At 40.4% G+C, this 14,823-nt stretch overlaps 2 protein-coding genes across 2 annotated transcripts in view; both read right to left on the bottom strand.

Annotated features, from left to right (window-relative positions):
- Positions 1-14,823, bottom strand: part of LOC120422544 (choline O-acetyltransferase) — a 57,891-nt gene that overhangs the window by 20,425 nt on the left and 22,643 nt on the right. The window lies entirely within an intron of this gene.
- LOC120422542 (vesicular acetylcholine transporter) overlaps positions 1,240-14,823 on the bottom strand; it is a 36,233-nt gene continuing 22,649 nt past the window's right edge. The window contains exon 2 of the mRNA XM_039586006.2: positions 1,240-7,310. Coding sequence (XP_039441940.1) covers positions 5,347-7,107 — 1,761 coding nt within the window. The 5' untranslated portion in view covers positions 7,108-7,310 and the 3' untranslated portion in view covers positions 1,240-5,346. The remainder of the gene's footprint in view (positions 7,311-14,823) is intronic.

Genomic DNA, 14,823 nt, shown 5'->3' with positions numbered 1-14,823 from the left:
TGTGGTGTTGCCAGGAAACTTTCTCTATCAATGCTACTTTTCGTGAGTGTTCGCTTAAAATTTCATCAATTTTGGCAGCTCTAAGCAGACCCAAAAGAGCGTTGGAAGAAAAAAAGAATTAAGCTGAAAATAGAAAAATGGGCGTGGCCCAATGCACTCGACTGATTAGAATGCATTTTTGAAATATTTTTTTTAACTGCTTGTAAACGGAATAGCATAACTTTTAATAAAAGTGAAAATAAACAGAAATGTTTACAAAAAGTTGCACTACTCGTTGGTGTACTTGGTTTTAGTGAATTTCAAGGAACACTCCAGATTATCCAGCATCATTCAAACACGACCGCTTATTAGGCTTAAAATGGGAACATTTCCCCTAGAATGTTTTTTTTTTGCGATGCATGACAAACAATTTCGGTCAAAAAACTAACGAAAAAGAACGCAAAAAATAAATTCTTATTATACAAACATACACCCCTTCCAACAAATTCGATAGTAGACGAATACAGTATTATCAAATTGTATCCCAGAGCTACAATTTCCAGCTTAATTTGATATATCCATCGATGCGTTATGTTTCGGGAATGTAATATAGGGTAACAGGTTTCGATACAGAAAGTTTTGTGTTTGATTTAAAACTGTATAAATGTAAAGAAGAGTGCCCAATTATGACAGCTAAACAAATTTAACTTCAAATCGAAAATGTTCATGTTATGTATTTTGACATTTTGAAAAAAGTAACCCCACTATAAGTTTCAATTCCATTAAAAAAACACACACACCTCGCCGATGAGTGCACATTTTCCGGCAAACATAGCAGTCGTGCGTTCTATGTTTATGTTTGCTCAGGAGCGCGCCTACCTGAATCCCCCACCTCCTTCGCAATGTCAAACTGACAACGCAGCAAAGCATGCCGCGTGTGGGAGGTTGGTGGACGTTTCCATGGTATCCAACGTTTTGCGACGCAGCAATCAAATTGGGGGAGGTTTTTTTTAAAGAGCAACTTAAAATTGAGTAATTTTTGTTTCCATTTCGGTGCGAATAATTGCAAACAACAGCTGCTTTTTGTGTTGAACTAAATTTTATTTCTATAGATTTACCCATTCTCGCATTCGATCAGTTCTTGTTTGACGAATGGAGCTGCTTACAAGCTTGTTTCCTTTTTTTTCTGTCCAATCATTAGCCTAGCCCGTTCTCAAGAGAGAGAAGGCAGTTCACGTGTTTTTTTTTACTTAACTTGCATTCCACTTACATACTTGCTGTACTTATTTGCTTGTGTAATGTTATCATGCAATACAACTATAACTTTGGTTTGTTTAGCTTATGTTTAGTTTTGTTTTATTTTCATCATTTTTTATCGATTCGTTTTTAAAGAACAGCTATTGATTATATTTTTTGATACTTTTTTTTTGCTTGTTTTCTTCTTCTTTCTTTCGCCTTAAAGTGTGAACGTAATATTTATTTGTTTTGCTTGTATAGATAATATTTTCCTATTTGTGTTTTTTTCTTTCTTTTTTTTGCTTCAACAGAGTATATCCTTTAATATAATACGGCGATGATAATGTTTTTGAATGAGTGTGATTTGAATCCGATTCCGAGTCGGAACAATAATTGCAATCTCCGGGAGCGTCGTCTGGGGGGTGGGTTATCATTCGTATATGTCTTTATGTGAGACTCTACGTGAGTGGTTTTGCTTATTTGACTTTGATGATATGGTTAATATGTATATCGCATCAACGTTAACCAAAAACTGAAAACGAATGCTAGAATATATCAAATAAAAAAAAAGAAATGAAACTCAAATAATATGATATAAGAGACTCGTCAAGAACAAAACCTTATCGACAAAGTATTAAACAAATTTAAACAATTTTACAAGTTTGAACGATTGAATTTTAATTCCTAGAAACCCCAAGTCTAGTAAAATTTTATGTCATTTACACATAGTTTTTCAAACGACATTTAGTCAATCTGGAGTACTAACGAGAACTGTCAAAAACAGAATAAAATAAACGTTGAAAACAAAACAAAACAAGTCTGTTTAAATGCTATTGATGACGTTTGTCTTTAGCGTGATTCGATAGCTCGACCAGTCTGGCTAATACCGCTGCGTGTATTTTAGCTTTGTGTCTAAACTACGAATATTATTACACGTGCCGGCGTATGTTTTGTTTCTATCTTCAAGTTACAGTTTTTTTGTTTGTTGTATGTACATGATCGATCTGATCGATTGTTTAATTTCGGTGAAATAAGGTGAAGGGTGAAGCAATTGTCCGGAAAGTTTTCCATCCGTTAGTTCAATGAAGAGTGAGAGTGAGTGAGTAAGGTCATATTGGATAGTTTGAAATAACAGTGTATAACGAGAAGTACGAGAAGGGGGGGATTATCGATACACACTTATTTGATTCAGGGGGAGTGAAAAGGAACAGCGTAGGAATGAGTTTGAGTGTATTTTTTGTTTATTTTTATGTGTGTGAATGTGACAATGTTAACGTGGACGTAGCACAGATAAAGGGGCAGTAGATGCGATATCGTTTAGTAAGAGGATTCTGGTGCTATTAATGTGATTAACAGGGGTTTAGGCATGGGTTATATGCGATAGTTAAGGTATCTACGTTCTAAACAGTATTTGGTTTGCGGTCTAACAAGTGTTGGTTTGTTATATACTAGGATTACGATTACTACAATTAAATTGTGGTATTTTTTTTGTAGTTTTTGTGATGTTATAATTTGTTTAATTTGTTTTCCATTTCGTCGTGATACAGTACATTTAACAATATCTTTTTACATTTCGTAAGCTATGAACATTCACAAAATATTAAAATTGGATGTGTCAACTCATCGAAAATTTAGATAGCGTCTGTTGAAATATCTTCGTTGTCTTCCATAACCATAGTAAAGATTGTAAGGAAGCGCAACCAAATAATTAGTAGCGGAAATGTCTGGTAAGGTAAAAAAACTCATTAAAATTAAACGACTGAGGATTTATAGAATGTGCCGTTTTCTAGGATTTATTGCGAAATTATCCAAAATGCCTTCATTCCGTTTAAAGATTAACTCAAATGTTGGTTTATGTTAGCTATTTCATCCTGTGTTCGTTCTAGGTTTCCTGTTGCATACCATTAGGATTAAAATTTCATCTTTATTGCTTTCGTTTATTAGATTCGTCTCTCCTCCAAATCAGTACAATTATCTTTAAGTATCTGATGTCTATCTAACCATGTTTTAAGCTTGTCGGTCAAAACCGTCACCAATGTTTATGTTTTTGTGCGTTTGCTCTGAATTTTGACGTTTTGCGTAACGAATCGACCGCACGTCGCATTGTGACGCCTTCGACCGACGCGACGTGACCAATTAAATTAATTATAGGTAAACAGTTTCTACACCTTGAAGCGTGTACCACATTGCGTGGTTTTGTTGTAATGCCAACGTAACAAAACCAATATTTACAGCTACTTTACACTAAAGGTAATACTTTTACACGCTGCAACCGTTTTACCGAGTTGCAATGCGTTTTACCACGTTAAATCGACGAACCTATCGTTTAGTAATTGTTTCGATTAGAGTGAGTCCCAGAACGTCAACGGCGAACGGTAATTGTTTTTAAAGTTTTTCTCTTTTTGTTTTTACATAAACCACGCGTACCCTTACAAAACGGTAACAATGTATTTGCTAAGGAAATACGACAATCGACGTGACGTTTTGGATTAGTCTACAATGTACACATCAACTAAGCTAGTAAGTAAACTTATGTTTGGAATGTCGCCCCGACTCTAAGCGACATCTTTGTAAAGTCAACTCAATTTGACCTTGAATACGATGTTATGCACTCTTCTTCCGAAAACGCAAAATTTACCAGTCTTGAACTTATTAACCCTTGTATATACTTTCTCTGCTTTGTGTTGCTATTTCCGTCTGTGTGTATAGTTGATATGACTGCGATAATTTTGTAATTTGCTGTTGCATTTGTCTGTGTTTCTCTAATAAATACATCTGTTTAGCTGTTTGTTTTTGTATATATTTCTAATGTGAATATGTATAATCATTCGAGTGTGTGGTTGTGCCCTGGTGTTTGTAGCGTTGATAACGCACACACATACAGAAGGGGCACCGCCCACCACTTGCCGTTGCGTTTAACTATTTTAATTGATATCATTAGAGATCGTTTTTCATTGTTTTCTTTGTTTGCTTCACACCATTTTCTGTTGGGAACCGAAGAAAGCATTAATGTACACAGGAGTAAGATGAATTCACAAGTTTTGGAAGTTTATACACCTTGAAGTGGTTTATCTTGATGTTTGACAGCTTATGAGTCAGGATTCGCGTTACCTTTATGTTCATTAACATTGAACTGATTTGAGATATGGCAGAGCCAAGGTCAATCAACATCGAGGTAAAGTAATCTCAACATGAAACTCTACTGAAACTTCATTGGCAAGCAACATTTCCCAAGTGTCTAAACTTCCAAATGCCTTTCAACATAATCATTGACTTATAACCTACGTAGAATTGTATGCTTAGCTAGATATTGACCGTAAGTCGCTTGCACCCTTCCGGAAGTCTCCGATAAATAGAGTGCTTCCGGTGGTGGGCAAATACTATCCTTCCAATGTACAGTTACTATTTATCTTTCAAGTTTGTGTAACCTACGCGCTAAAAGTATTTAATATTTATATAATATCACTTTGGTAAATTCAGGCGAGCCGAAGCTCTGATATGTATCGTTACCTTGGTTGTGTCTTATGTTAGAAAATACTTGGTGGGCCCCGTGGGACCATCCAAAACCGAAGCGTTCAAAACAACTGAAACGTCACACCCGAAAACCGTCCCGGCGTCGGCTTCCCTGCACCCAAAGTGGCTTGAACTTGATTTGATATGTCAACGATACCGGTGCAGATCGCACCGAGCCGGAACCCGCCGGAGTGACTTCTTATCGACTAAGCCCTTACGATGCTAGGTGTGTCTGTGTGTTTTAGCATGATGTATGCTTGATATATACTCTGGTTTTTAAATAGTTTCGTCTATACCTCTTTTATACGCCTTTGACGAGCTTCCGCGAACCTTGGCTACCACCCGTCGGTGTCCATAACTCTAGAGCAGCAGAAGCTTGTACAGAAAACTGAATTTTCAACATTTAGCAACAATTTACGGATTCTAACCTCAACGATCTTTCAGCAGTTTTGAACTGCACCCACAAACCATTCGTTTCGCGATCATTCCTCAGTAGTCTACCTGCGCAGAACTAGTTTAATCTATATAAGTAATACTTCGTGTTAGACGCAACAAAAAACAACGGAACAATAAAGTTTGAAAACTGTTAACGAAAACACTTTACCGATAACCACGAATTTAAAAACCTTGCCTAAACGGATTCGAGATCCGGGGTTGCGACGGAGCTTGCGGTTGTTGTTGCTGTTGCTCCTGCTGCTGCCGGAACGGATTGGCCACCGGTTGCGATGGAAGATGTCTCGACGATTGTTGTTGTTGCTGCTGCTGGTAGGCTCCACCCTGTTCCTGGTAGCCGGGTTGGTAGTTTTGGTAGCCGCCCTGCTGTTGGTAGCCCTGCTCGTAGCTTCCGTTCTGCGAGTAGCCCTGATCGATGTTGGTCTCCTGTTGTTGGTGCTGTTGGTAGCCTTGGTCGTCCTGGGGTCGGCCGTACTCCAGGTGGTTCTTGTATTCGGTGCCGACGGCTTGCTGGTCCTGCATCGTGTACGTCTGGTACTCTTTGGTCGGTGGTTCACCCATCAGGATGTTGGCTTCGTTCTCAAAGTGTTTAAAGTCGTAGATGTTGCGGAGATAAAACAGTACCGGCGCGTAGAACAGGTTAGCGAAGGCAATCATAAAGTTGAGGGCGGTGAATCCGATCGCTTCCACGACTCCACCGGCGATGATTGGTCCGACGGCGTACGCTATCGAGTATGAAATGTCCGCAATGGCGTAAATACTGCCGTACACGGACACGTACCGGACGTCCACCAGGTAGCCGAGCGTGGGCAGTAGTGCTGTATCGATGAGGGCGATTCCGAAGCAGATGCCACAGATCGGGATCATCAGTACGATGTACGTGCTGCTGAAGGGGATTATAAAGCAGCAGAGACCTTCCAGGGCAAGACCACCGGCAGCCATCAGCCATTGCTTCTCCGGATATATGCGAGCCAGCTTGACTGTGATGACCACACCTAGCACGTGCGGGAAGAACGCTGGCAGCCAGACCATTCCGATCTTCCAGTTTTCGGCCGTGAGGTTGTCTTCCATCCACAGTGAGATGGTTGGTTCGAGGAATGCCAGTGCTACGTTGGACATGGTCAACGCTCCAGCGCACACCGCAATGTACGGATCGATCAGCAGCCTCCAGATCGGAACAGTTTCCTGGGGAAGTTCTTGTCTATCGGCCATGATTTCCTTGATCGGCTTCATCACCAGCAGTAGCATGAATCCGTCTAGCAGCGACACCAAAGCAAGGATAATGAACGGAACTTCCTTGCCGGCGAACTGGTACAGGGCACCACCAAACGGAGGCGCGACCAGACATCCGAAGCTGATGAATGCCAGCGCGATTCCAAGTGCCTTCGATCGCTCATTTTCTTCGGTGAACCGATCGGCGATCATAGCCAAGCCCGATGTATCGGCGAACGCCGATCCAACGCCCTGCAACGATCGCGCGAAGAACAGCATGCTGTAGCTACGGCCACAGGCAAACACCATCGTCGACAGGAACATGATGATCAGCCCGACCATCATCGGCAGATCGTACCCGATGCGATCGATCAACGCACCGGAGAACGGGTTCACCATCAGCTGGACGATCGCCTTCGACGCAAACAGTACTCCGGTGGCCGTATCCTGACCGTGGTGGGCGTGTGCATGGGGAGTCCACACTGTCGTTGGGGCGCTTGCGTTTACCGGCTCCTCGGGACCCCACGTGCCGATGTACCGCAGGTAATCGGGAATGATTGGCACGATCACCATGTACAGCATGTTATCCAGCAGTAGCGCAATGGACACGATCACGAGGATCAGCCGACGCTGCGATCCGGGCTCTTTCACCTTGGTCCAGAATATCTCCTTCACCTCGCTCGGCTCGAGGTTTATCACCGGTAGTGGCGCCATCTTGGTTTGTTGGTTCTCTCGTCTTTCTTCGAACTTTGACTAGTTCTCTTACTTTACTTGTTTCGGCTGCTTAGCTGCTGGTTTCTAACTGGGGCATCATAGTAGGCTTGTGGGGGCCCTTTTTCTGTCTCCTGGTTTGATCTGTCGGGTCTCTCTCTCTCTCTTTGTGTATGGTCCCTAGCGCAAGCGTCCAAGATGGCAACCTTGAGAACACAGAAACAATAGGACTTTAGTCAGTTTGGTTGGAAGTGATGAGAGGTGAGTTATTTGTTAGAATGAATAAGTTGGAATGTGGGACAGTGGGATATTCTTTGAGGGAAATGGCGCCATATGCGAGTTTTCTTAGGTCGAAGTAGGCGCTTGCATGATTTTAGGTTGAAGCTTTACAGATCGTATAGATTCGTATGATTGAAATGCTGTTTTCGCAATTGTTTCTGTGCTCGTCAAGGGTGCCTCTGGGTAACTTTTGGCAATTTTTGGGAATTTCTCTTGCTAGTGGCTACACAAACCGGCTTAAACTAAAAGAAATATTGGGAAGTGTTAGGGGTAAGGGAAGAACAGAAGCTGGTGACGGTCTTGATGGATCATCCTCGTTGAGGTTTGAAGGGAACTAGGTGATTGATGGATCAAGAAGAAGCAGAAGAAGCTTGCCAGAGACTTGAACAAAGAAAGAGAGAAAGAGACAACGCATCAAAACAGATCTCGACAGATAAAACAATTGTTAGAGATTATTAACATACATTTCAATCATAGCAAATTATACGCTCTGTGCGTAAGGCGTTTGGTTCGCGTGTTTACCGCATGGCGGAGCCACAGCTTTACGAGTGGAATATTTCGGTAATGTGATAATTGCTGGAGCTGGAGCAGCGATGATTCGATAATTGACGACTTGCATTAGCCGCACCGAAGCCGTTAAAACTAATGGATCTGTCATTGGGCGGCTTCGGAATCAGTACGTACGCCAGTGGTGGCCAAAACCCCTTTATATCGCTCGATCTTTGCTGGTCGGGGTGATCCAGCAAAATGGGATCTTCCGCGTGGCGGCCCGTATCATACCGGGTAATGGAAGGAAAACAAATCAATAAAAAGCGGTGCAACCTCCTTTGGACCACTTTTTGTTTCGGTATCTCTAGCCGAGAGGGGTCAAGAGCGGTTGGCTGGGCCAAGCTTAAGTCGCCATTTGCTTCGGTTATTGACCGCCGATGGCGCGCGAAAAAGTTGCGATCTTTTCCTGATCTGGATCGACGTCACCGTGCAAGAGTGATCGTGGGTCACTGGCTTCGGTTCCCCTTTAAATGTGTAGATTCTTTGTCGGAAGTATTTTTGTTTGTATTCAAGTTGTTATTTGCTCAATTAAATAGCATTGTTTGTTGGAAAATATTTCATCCAATCAGTTCGAAAGTTCAAATATTTCAAACATTTCTCACAATCATAACCTCCAAACAATGTGCACTATCTTTGCCCAGATCCGACACCTAATTACGCCCGGTTCATTCTCTGGTGGCACACCAAATTCCCTGCATTCCATTAAAGCTAATAACTTCATTCATCTCGCACTTTCCGGATATCCTTCCCCCTGCCTGCTTTAATGTAGAGGCTGGCTGGTCCTACATCTCATGTTTTATTCAGAGCCTGCTGCGATGGAAATTTCACCGACGGAGGGATTGGATGGTCCTAGCATTTTGTGGCTTCTCCTGTGTTGGGATTTCAAGGGGGGAGCCGAACTTTATCATCAGGCAGGTTTTATTACCTTAGACACACCGCATCTGATCTCTCGTCTTGTTGTTGTGGGGGAGTGAAATTCTGGTCTAATGTTTTTATATCTTTATTTATAGACAGTGGTGGAACCAAGTTGGTTGAAAAATCAAATGCTTTATGATTTGTCCATGCGGTAAACGCAGCACAGTAGGCCTGTCCAATATGCATCTCAAAGTGAAATTTCCCATCCCTGTCTGAACCAGCGGACTGGAAGCCCAACGAACCCTGTTTCTGCTGGTCTCAGCTAGATATTGATCAACATCATGTTCATTAAATCATTTGCCATGTACCTTAATATCCCGTCTGTACGTTTACTTTGGTCTGGTCATGGCTTCCTGCGTCGCGCCGTCTTCTATCAACGACGTTTTCCCCCTCGTCATTTTGCCAGCCCCACAGCCGCCTACTGTAACATGCCACGGTTGATTTGGCTCCGAAGCGCCTACTGGGTGTGATGTTTGGTCCATTTACTGCGGAATATATCCCGGCAAGGAAATGATTTATTTGAACGCTCGGCGTCTTTTATTAACTGGAACCCCGTTTGACACGTTTTCTTCCGGGGGACCTTTGACCATCCGAAAATTTATCGGCACTGAAATTAGTTTTCGATCCCTATCGGGGGAAATTCCAGCTGGGAAGGGAAAGCGAACCACAATGAAACGATTACTGCTAATCCCCGGGAATCCATAATCTCGGCAACAATTTATTTTGACGCCGCACAATTGTTGTGCGGTTTTTGCCCCTCCCTTATTCCAGGCCTGGTGGAAAACTTTGTCTCGTAGGGCTTCCTCCTTCCCGGTGCGGTAATCCGGCAAAGACAGTTGGACACGAACTTGGGCGGGGAGGGGGCACTCAACAAGGTGTCGGGAATTTAACACCTCGTTGGCCACTGGCCAACAGGCTTATAGTTGTTCAAAGGTTGCACAATTGTTCAGCTAGTGAGTGCGTCTTCACAGCGCCTACTTGATCCACCCGGTAAGAAATTTGACATCGACTGACATCGACCAACAACAGCCTGATGACTCGTTTTATGGTTAATAAAATTCCAAGATTATCAAAACACATGAAACTTTTAAAGGTCTGTTTCCCGTGAAAACAAAATTATTGCCATTTATCAACGTCAGAACTTTTCTCTCCACTTTCCAACCGGCACAGCACCAGGAAAATCAAATAAAAGTCATTACGGGGCCTCGAAAAGGTTTCCCATTTTTGCGCTCAATAAGATCTCGATGAGTGTCCCTCCAGAATACGCAATGAACACGATAAGAGCACCGAAAAGGACTGGACCGGAAAATGTATGTCATTTTCCCTTCCGAATTGGATTGCTTCCTTCTTTTCTTCTTTTTTTTCTTTTTGTGCTTCCTTCTTTTGACAACTTTTTCTATTGAATGTCGTGTCCTTTTATTCGACGTCAGTCGTTTTTCTTCCGAAGTCGCTCCTCGCTTCTCTTATCCAATTGTACTGATTACCAGATTAGCGTCTGTGCTGGTCTGTGAACCGTCGACGGGAGGAAAACTTGATCAAACAGAGAGGGCGCACCATTAGGATTGACGAAACAGGGTACACGATTCAAATTAGATTGTGATTTGTTTGGAGATGTTTTGACGTTAATCAGGGAAAATAAGCAATTTATCAAGTGGAAACATTGGCGCGAGATGTTGGGGAAGTGACGTTTGCGAGTGATTGAGTCTTTAAAAAATATTTTATGCTACAAGTTGCAAAATTAGGTTTCTCTCAAGTTGAATAAATACGCTGAGTGCTGAAAAAATCGAGTTTTGCATTTTGATGAGTCAAAATTTGGAAAAAAAAAACACAGAACCCTGTACTAAAAGCCGCAATCAAAAATGGGTCCATGAAGCAACGATTTAATTTAATAAAATAACATTTAAAATTCCTCTCATCCTTCGCGCCCACTCACTACAGAATAACCATAATGTTTTCGCTCAAAAGCTGTTGAAAACGAGCAATCAATTCATCGTGACTTAATCCGGACCATATTGCGAGCACTTTTCATTACCCATCACCCATTTCAACCAGCTCTCCGGCACTTGAATATGTGAGTGGGGGCAAAAGTTTACCTTTGATCTTTCAACCCTCTTGGAGGTGGCTCATCACCCCCATGTTTTGAGAGAGCAAGCGGAAATGAATCCCTTTTCCGGTGAAATGGATTGAAAAGTTGGGATTAATTTGAATTATGCATTAAAAAAATATTTTTTTGTTCAAGCTCAAATTTGAATATAAAATAAAATTTAACAAAGCTTGGATTTTCTGCCCCCTTAATGTTATTTTTGCCAAGCATTTTTTTAACCCTCTCCAGACCACTTGTCTCAGCTGCACCAGCTCGTCAAGAGGACACACTCGTCTAGTCCTTGCCAACGAAAAGGGTTGTGTGACGCTAGCGAAAATATTTGCTCAGATCTTGAACGGGCTTAGTCTCGAATCCCCGGGGGGGTGCTGCTAGACAAACGCTAGAATTCCCTTTTGATCCTGCTCGACAGAGGGGGCGCATCCATTGATGGAGTGACGAACGAGCGCGGCGTGGGTGGTTGATTGAAGGTCAACCGTAAAAAATAAATTGGACGCTCGACGAAGACCTCGTTTCTTGGACTGTGGATCGAATTTGAATGGGGCAAGAAGGAGAGCGTGTCGAATCGATTTTACCTTTCCATTTGAGAAGGGAGGGGGGGTTTTTTGGGCTCGCAGGTTGCGTGTGTGATGACGATTTCAATGAACGAATTTTGTTGTTCTACTTTTCGAGTGCTCACACGTGCGTTCACTCCCACATTTTCCTTTGTCTGACGCACGTGCACATGGTTGACCTTTGGCAAAAGGTGGTTCAATTGATTTTTATGGTGTTTGAGTCGGGTTTCTGAATTTAAAATCGCTGTAGATTGAAAATTCTGATTTTATGCAGAAACAATATTGAAGATTATCTTCCGTTCAATTGCTAAGGATAAATTTTCTTAGGAAATTGCAAATTTTATCTAATTTTTTTTTTATCCTCCCCTTTTAAGTTCCACAAAAATCGGGGAGCAAAAAATTTTTTTTGCTGAATTTCATTGCAACAACTTGTACAATCAATTGTAAACTACATTTACTTAAAAAGGTTCTTTTATGCAAGAAAAAAATAACTCATTTTTTTGTTCAGGGAAGTAAGAAGTAGGGAAGGAAAACTGGTCCTGGATATTTCAAAATGTATGGAACGGTATAGAAACCAAAAAAAAAAAAAAGCTAAGCGATCCACTTTAAGGACCCCCAGGTCTTTTATGGTATCTGTTGCTAGTTTATGCTCATTTCTAGGCGTCCGAAGGTTATGTGTGGTGAGTCACCCAAAACCTCTTTTACGCAAATGGATCGACGTTTCACTTCCTCATCCGATAGAAGGCGTGATCAGGCTAATCTCGCACGCAGAAAAATAAGGCATATTTGAATCAACAAAACGTTTTGTTGTTTTGAAAATCAAGATTTTTGTTGAATCAACGCTAAACGTCAAAGCAACTGTTTCAAATCAACAAAAGATTTTTGTGGAATTGAGAAAATCAAGGTTTGTTTCAACGCAAAATCGGCGTTGATAATATTCAACAAATTTTTTGTTGAATCAAACCTCGTACAGGCTGATTCTACAAAATATTTTTCTGCGTGCGGCAAAACAAAAGTTTGAAGATTTTTTTGCACAGCTTGTTTTTTGGTTTACCATTCTTTATTTTTGTCTTCAAAAATTTGTATGGTGTGTTTTTATCAATTCTACAAGAAAAAGAACAAATAGAGTAAAGTACAGACTTGGCTATCCGAAGTTAGATTTACCGAAGTTCGACTGTACGAAGGTTTCTTTAATGCATGTTTTCGTGTTTTTTAATTTTCTTTTTTTACTATCTTTTCTAGTTCGGCGACCCCATTTTGGCGAAATTGGAGTGGCGAATTGCCTGTTAGTTCACCAATATTTTATCAGCGCATTTTTAGCCGCTATCTTGGATTTAAAATTTAGATATTTTTCGAGATTATATCTTGGATTATATTTTTGGTCATTGACCTAAAATAAAATAAAAAATGACGAAAAAAAATATAAAAATTGTGATTTGATTATTTTGCTAGGACTACGATTTATGAAGCCTGTGAATCGGCATTTTACAGCCTTCCAGTTTAGGGCAGAGTAGCCTACTACAAGTGTCCAGTTCAGGGTTTGCGAAATTTCGACTTTGTTTCTGATAGCTGACAGAACACTCCAATCGTCTTCACCACGACAACCTGATTTTTACATTCTACTTTCGTTCGTTTCACACACAAAGCAATGAGTGCTACGCAAAGTCACTCACACAATCATTGACTTCCCTCCAGGAGAAAAATCGCCTAGAGAGCGGACGTTTGACATTCTACCGAGATTCCGATCATCTCTCCAATGATAGCAATCATATGATTTCTGTCACCACGCAGTATACACTAGGAAGAGAGAGACAAAAACGAGAGAAAGAGAAAGAGCACGTTGTCTCGTTCGGGTGGCTGCTTGAGTGGTGCTCATTTTTCGTTCGTTTCGTCTTCGTGTTTACGTTCATCGACCGTCGCCAAGCAATGACGATCATGATAGGCGTTGTGTGTCAGCGATCAAATATCGTTTTGGGAAATGATCGCTGACAGAAAGTTCTATCGAATTTCGAGCAGTCCCGTTCAGAGATAGATCCCTTTTCAAGCATTGGTCCAGTTATTAAAACATTTAATTATGACCTACTGTGACCGGTTACAGGTGCTTCTGGGGAAGAATTGGCTTTTTGGTCCAGTAAAAAGGGCAAGATGCATGTCAAACCTTATTATCAGGGCTAGTGATTTTTCGTGATTTCACGGAAGCCGCGTAATCAGTGAAATTCGCTCCTGGCCGTTAAATTTGGGAAATACCGTGAAATGCCGCGAAATTTTAAATATTCAATCGATGAATCGTTACTCAAAGCATTTAAGTTTAATTTTTTTTAATTCAAACATTTAAAAAAATATTAACAAGCGCTTTAAAAACAGTTTACAAATAAAAAAGTATTCCTTATCAGATCTACTACTATTTTTAAAAGATATTGCTCATCAATTGTTTTTTTATTTCCACATTCCAAAAATATTTTAAAAGAACATGAATCAACACTTCTTTGAAAGAAAACGCAAAAAATAGCCTTTTTATTTTAAATTTTATTGTAAAATTTATTGTAAAATTTATTTTAAATAATCAACGATATTAAACACGTTGAACAAATTCCATTTAAATATTTCGAATATAAATTATGTGTTTTAATTCAATTGAGTATTAAAATAATACATAATGAAATCATATTTGGTAACCATTTTGCAATGTACATATTACATTTTTCTTGAATTATCAATAAATATAAAAACTGCTTTTAATGAAGTTTTGCCTGAACTTTATTAAAAAACTAAAATTTTCCTATAGAGAATTTGCAGCAAAGCTAAAAGACACATGTCGCCACCTATGAACAAATAGCGTAAACCTATGATTTTTTGAATAAATGTGTTTTTTCCTTCACAATCAACATTTTTAAAAAACTTATGCCGGATTCGAATGAGAAAAATTATTTCCAACAATTTGGTGTACAACTTTCCAATATTTGTTTGATTTTTCTATGAGAAAACTGTAAATTTAGAAAAAGATAGTAATTTGGAGTATTTGGCAAGACAGTTGTAACCGTTGTTACAGGTTTCCTTAACTTATAAATAATTAAATGCGAACGTTCACGATCTTCAAGGTTATGGTTAGTAGGGAAAAGGGAAACAAATAAAATTATAAACCAGCTAGTAGGGATTTGGTACAAAACGATTGAAAAACACAATTTGTTAACACACTGATACAACACAACAACAAGGTGGGACCAATATCAACAAGAATAACAAACTACAGAATCCATCTCCGGTGGGTGGAAAATGGAACGACTCCAGAGGGTGGTGTGACCTCCCTCTGTGACGTCATGC

The sequence above is a fragment of the Culex pipiens genome, chromosome 1 (assembly GCF_016801865.2).
Source record: "Culex pipiens pallens isolate TS chromosome 1, TS_CPP_V2, whole genome shotgun sequence".
NCBI lineage: Eukaryota > Metazoa > Arthropoda > Insecta > Diptera > Culicidae > Culex > Culex pipiens.
Note: the sequence above shows the minus strand (reverse complement) of the source record. Positions and strands in the feature narration are given on the sequence as shown.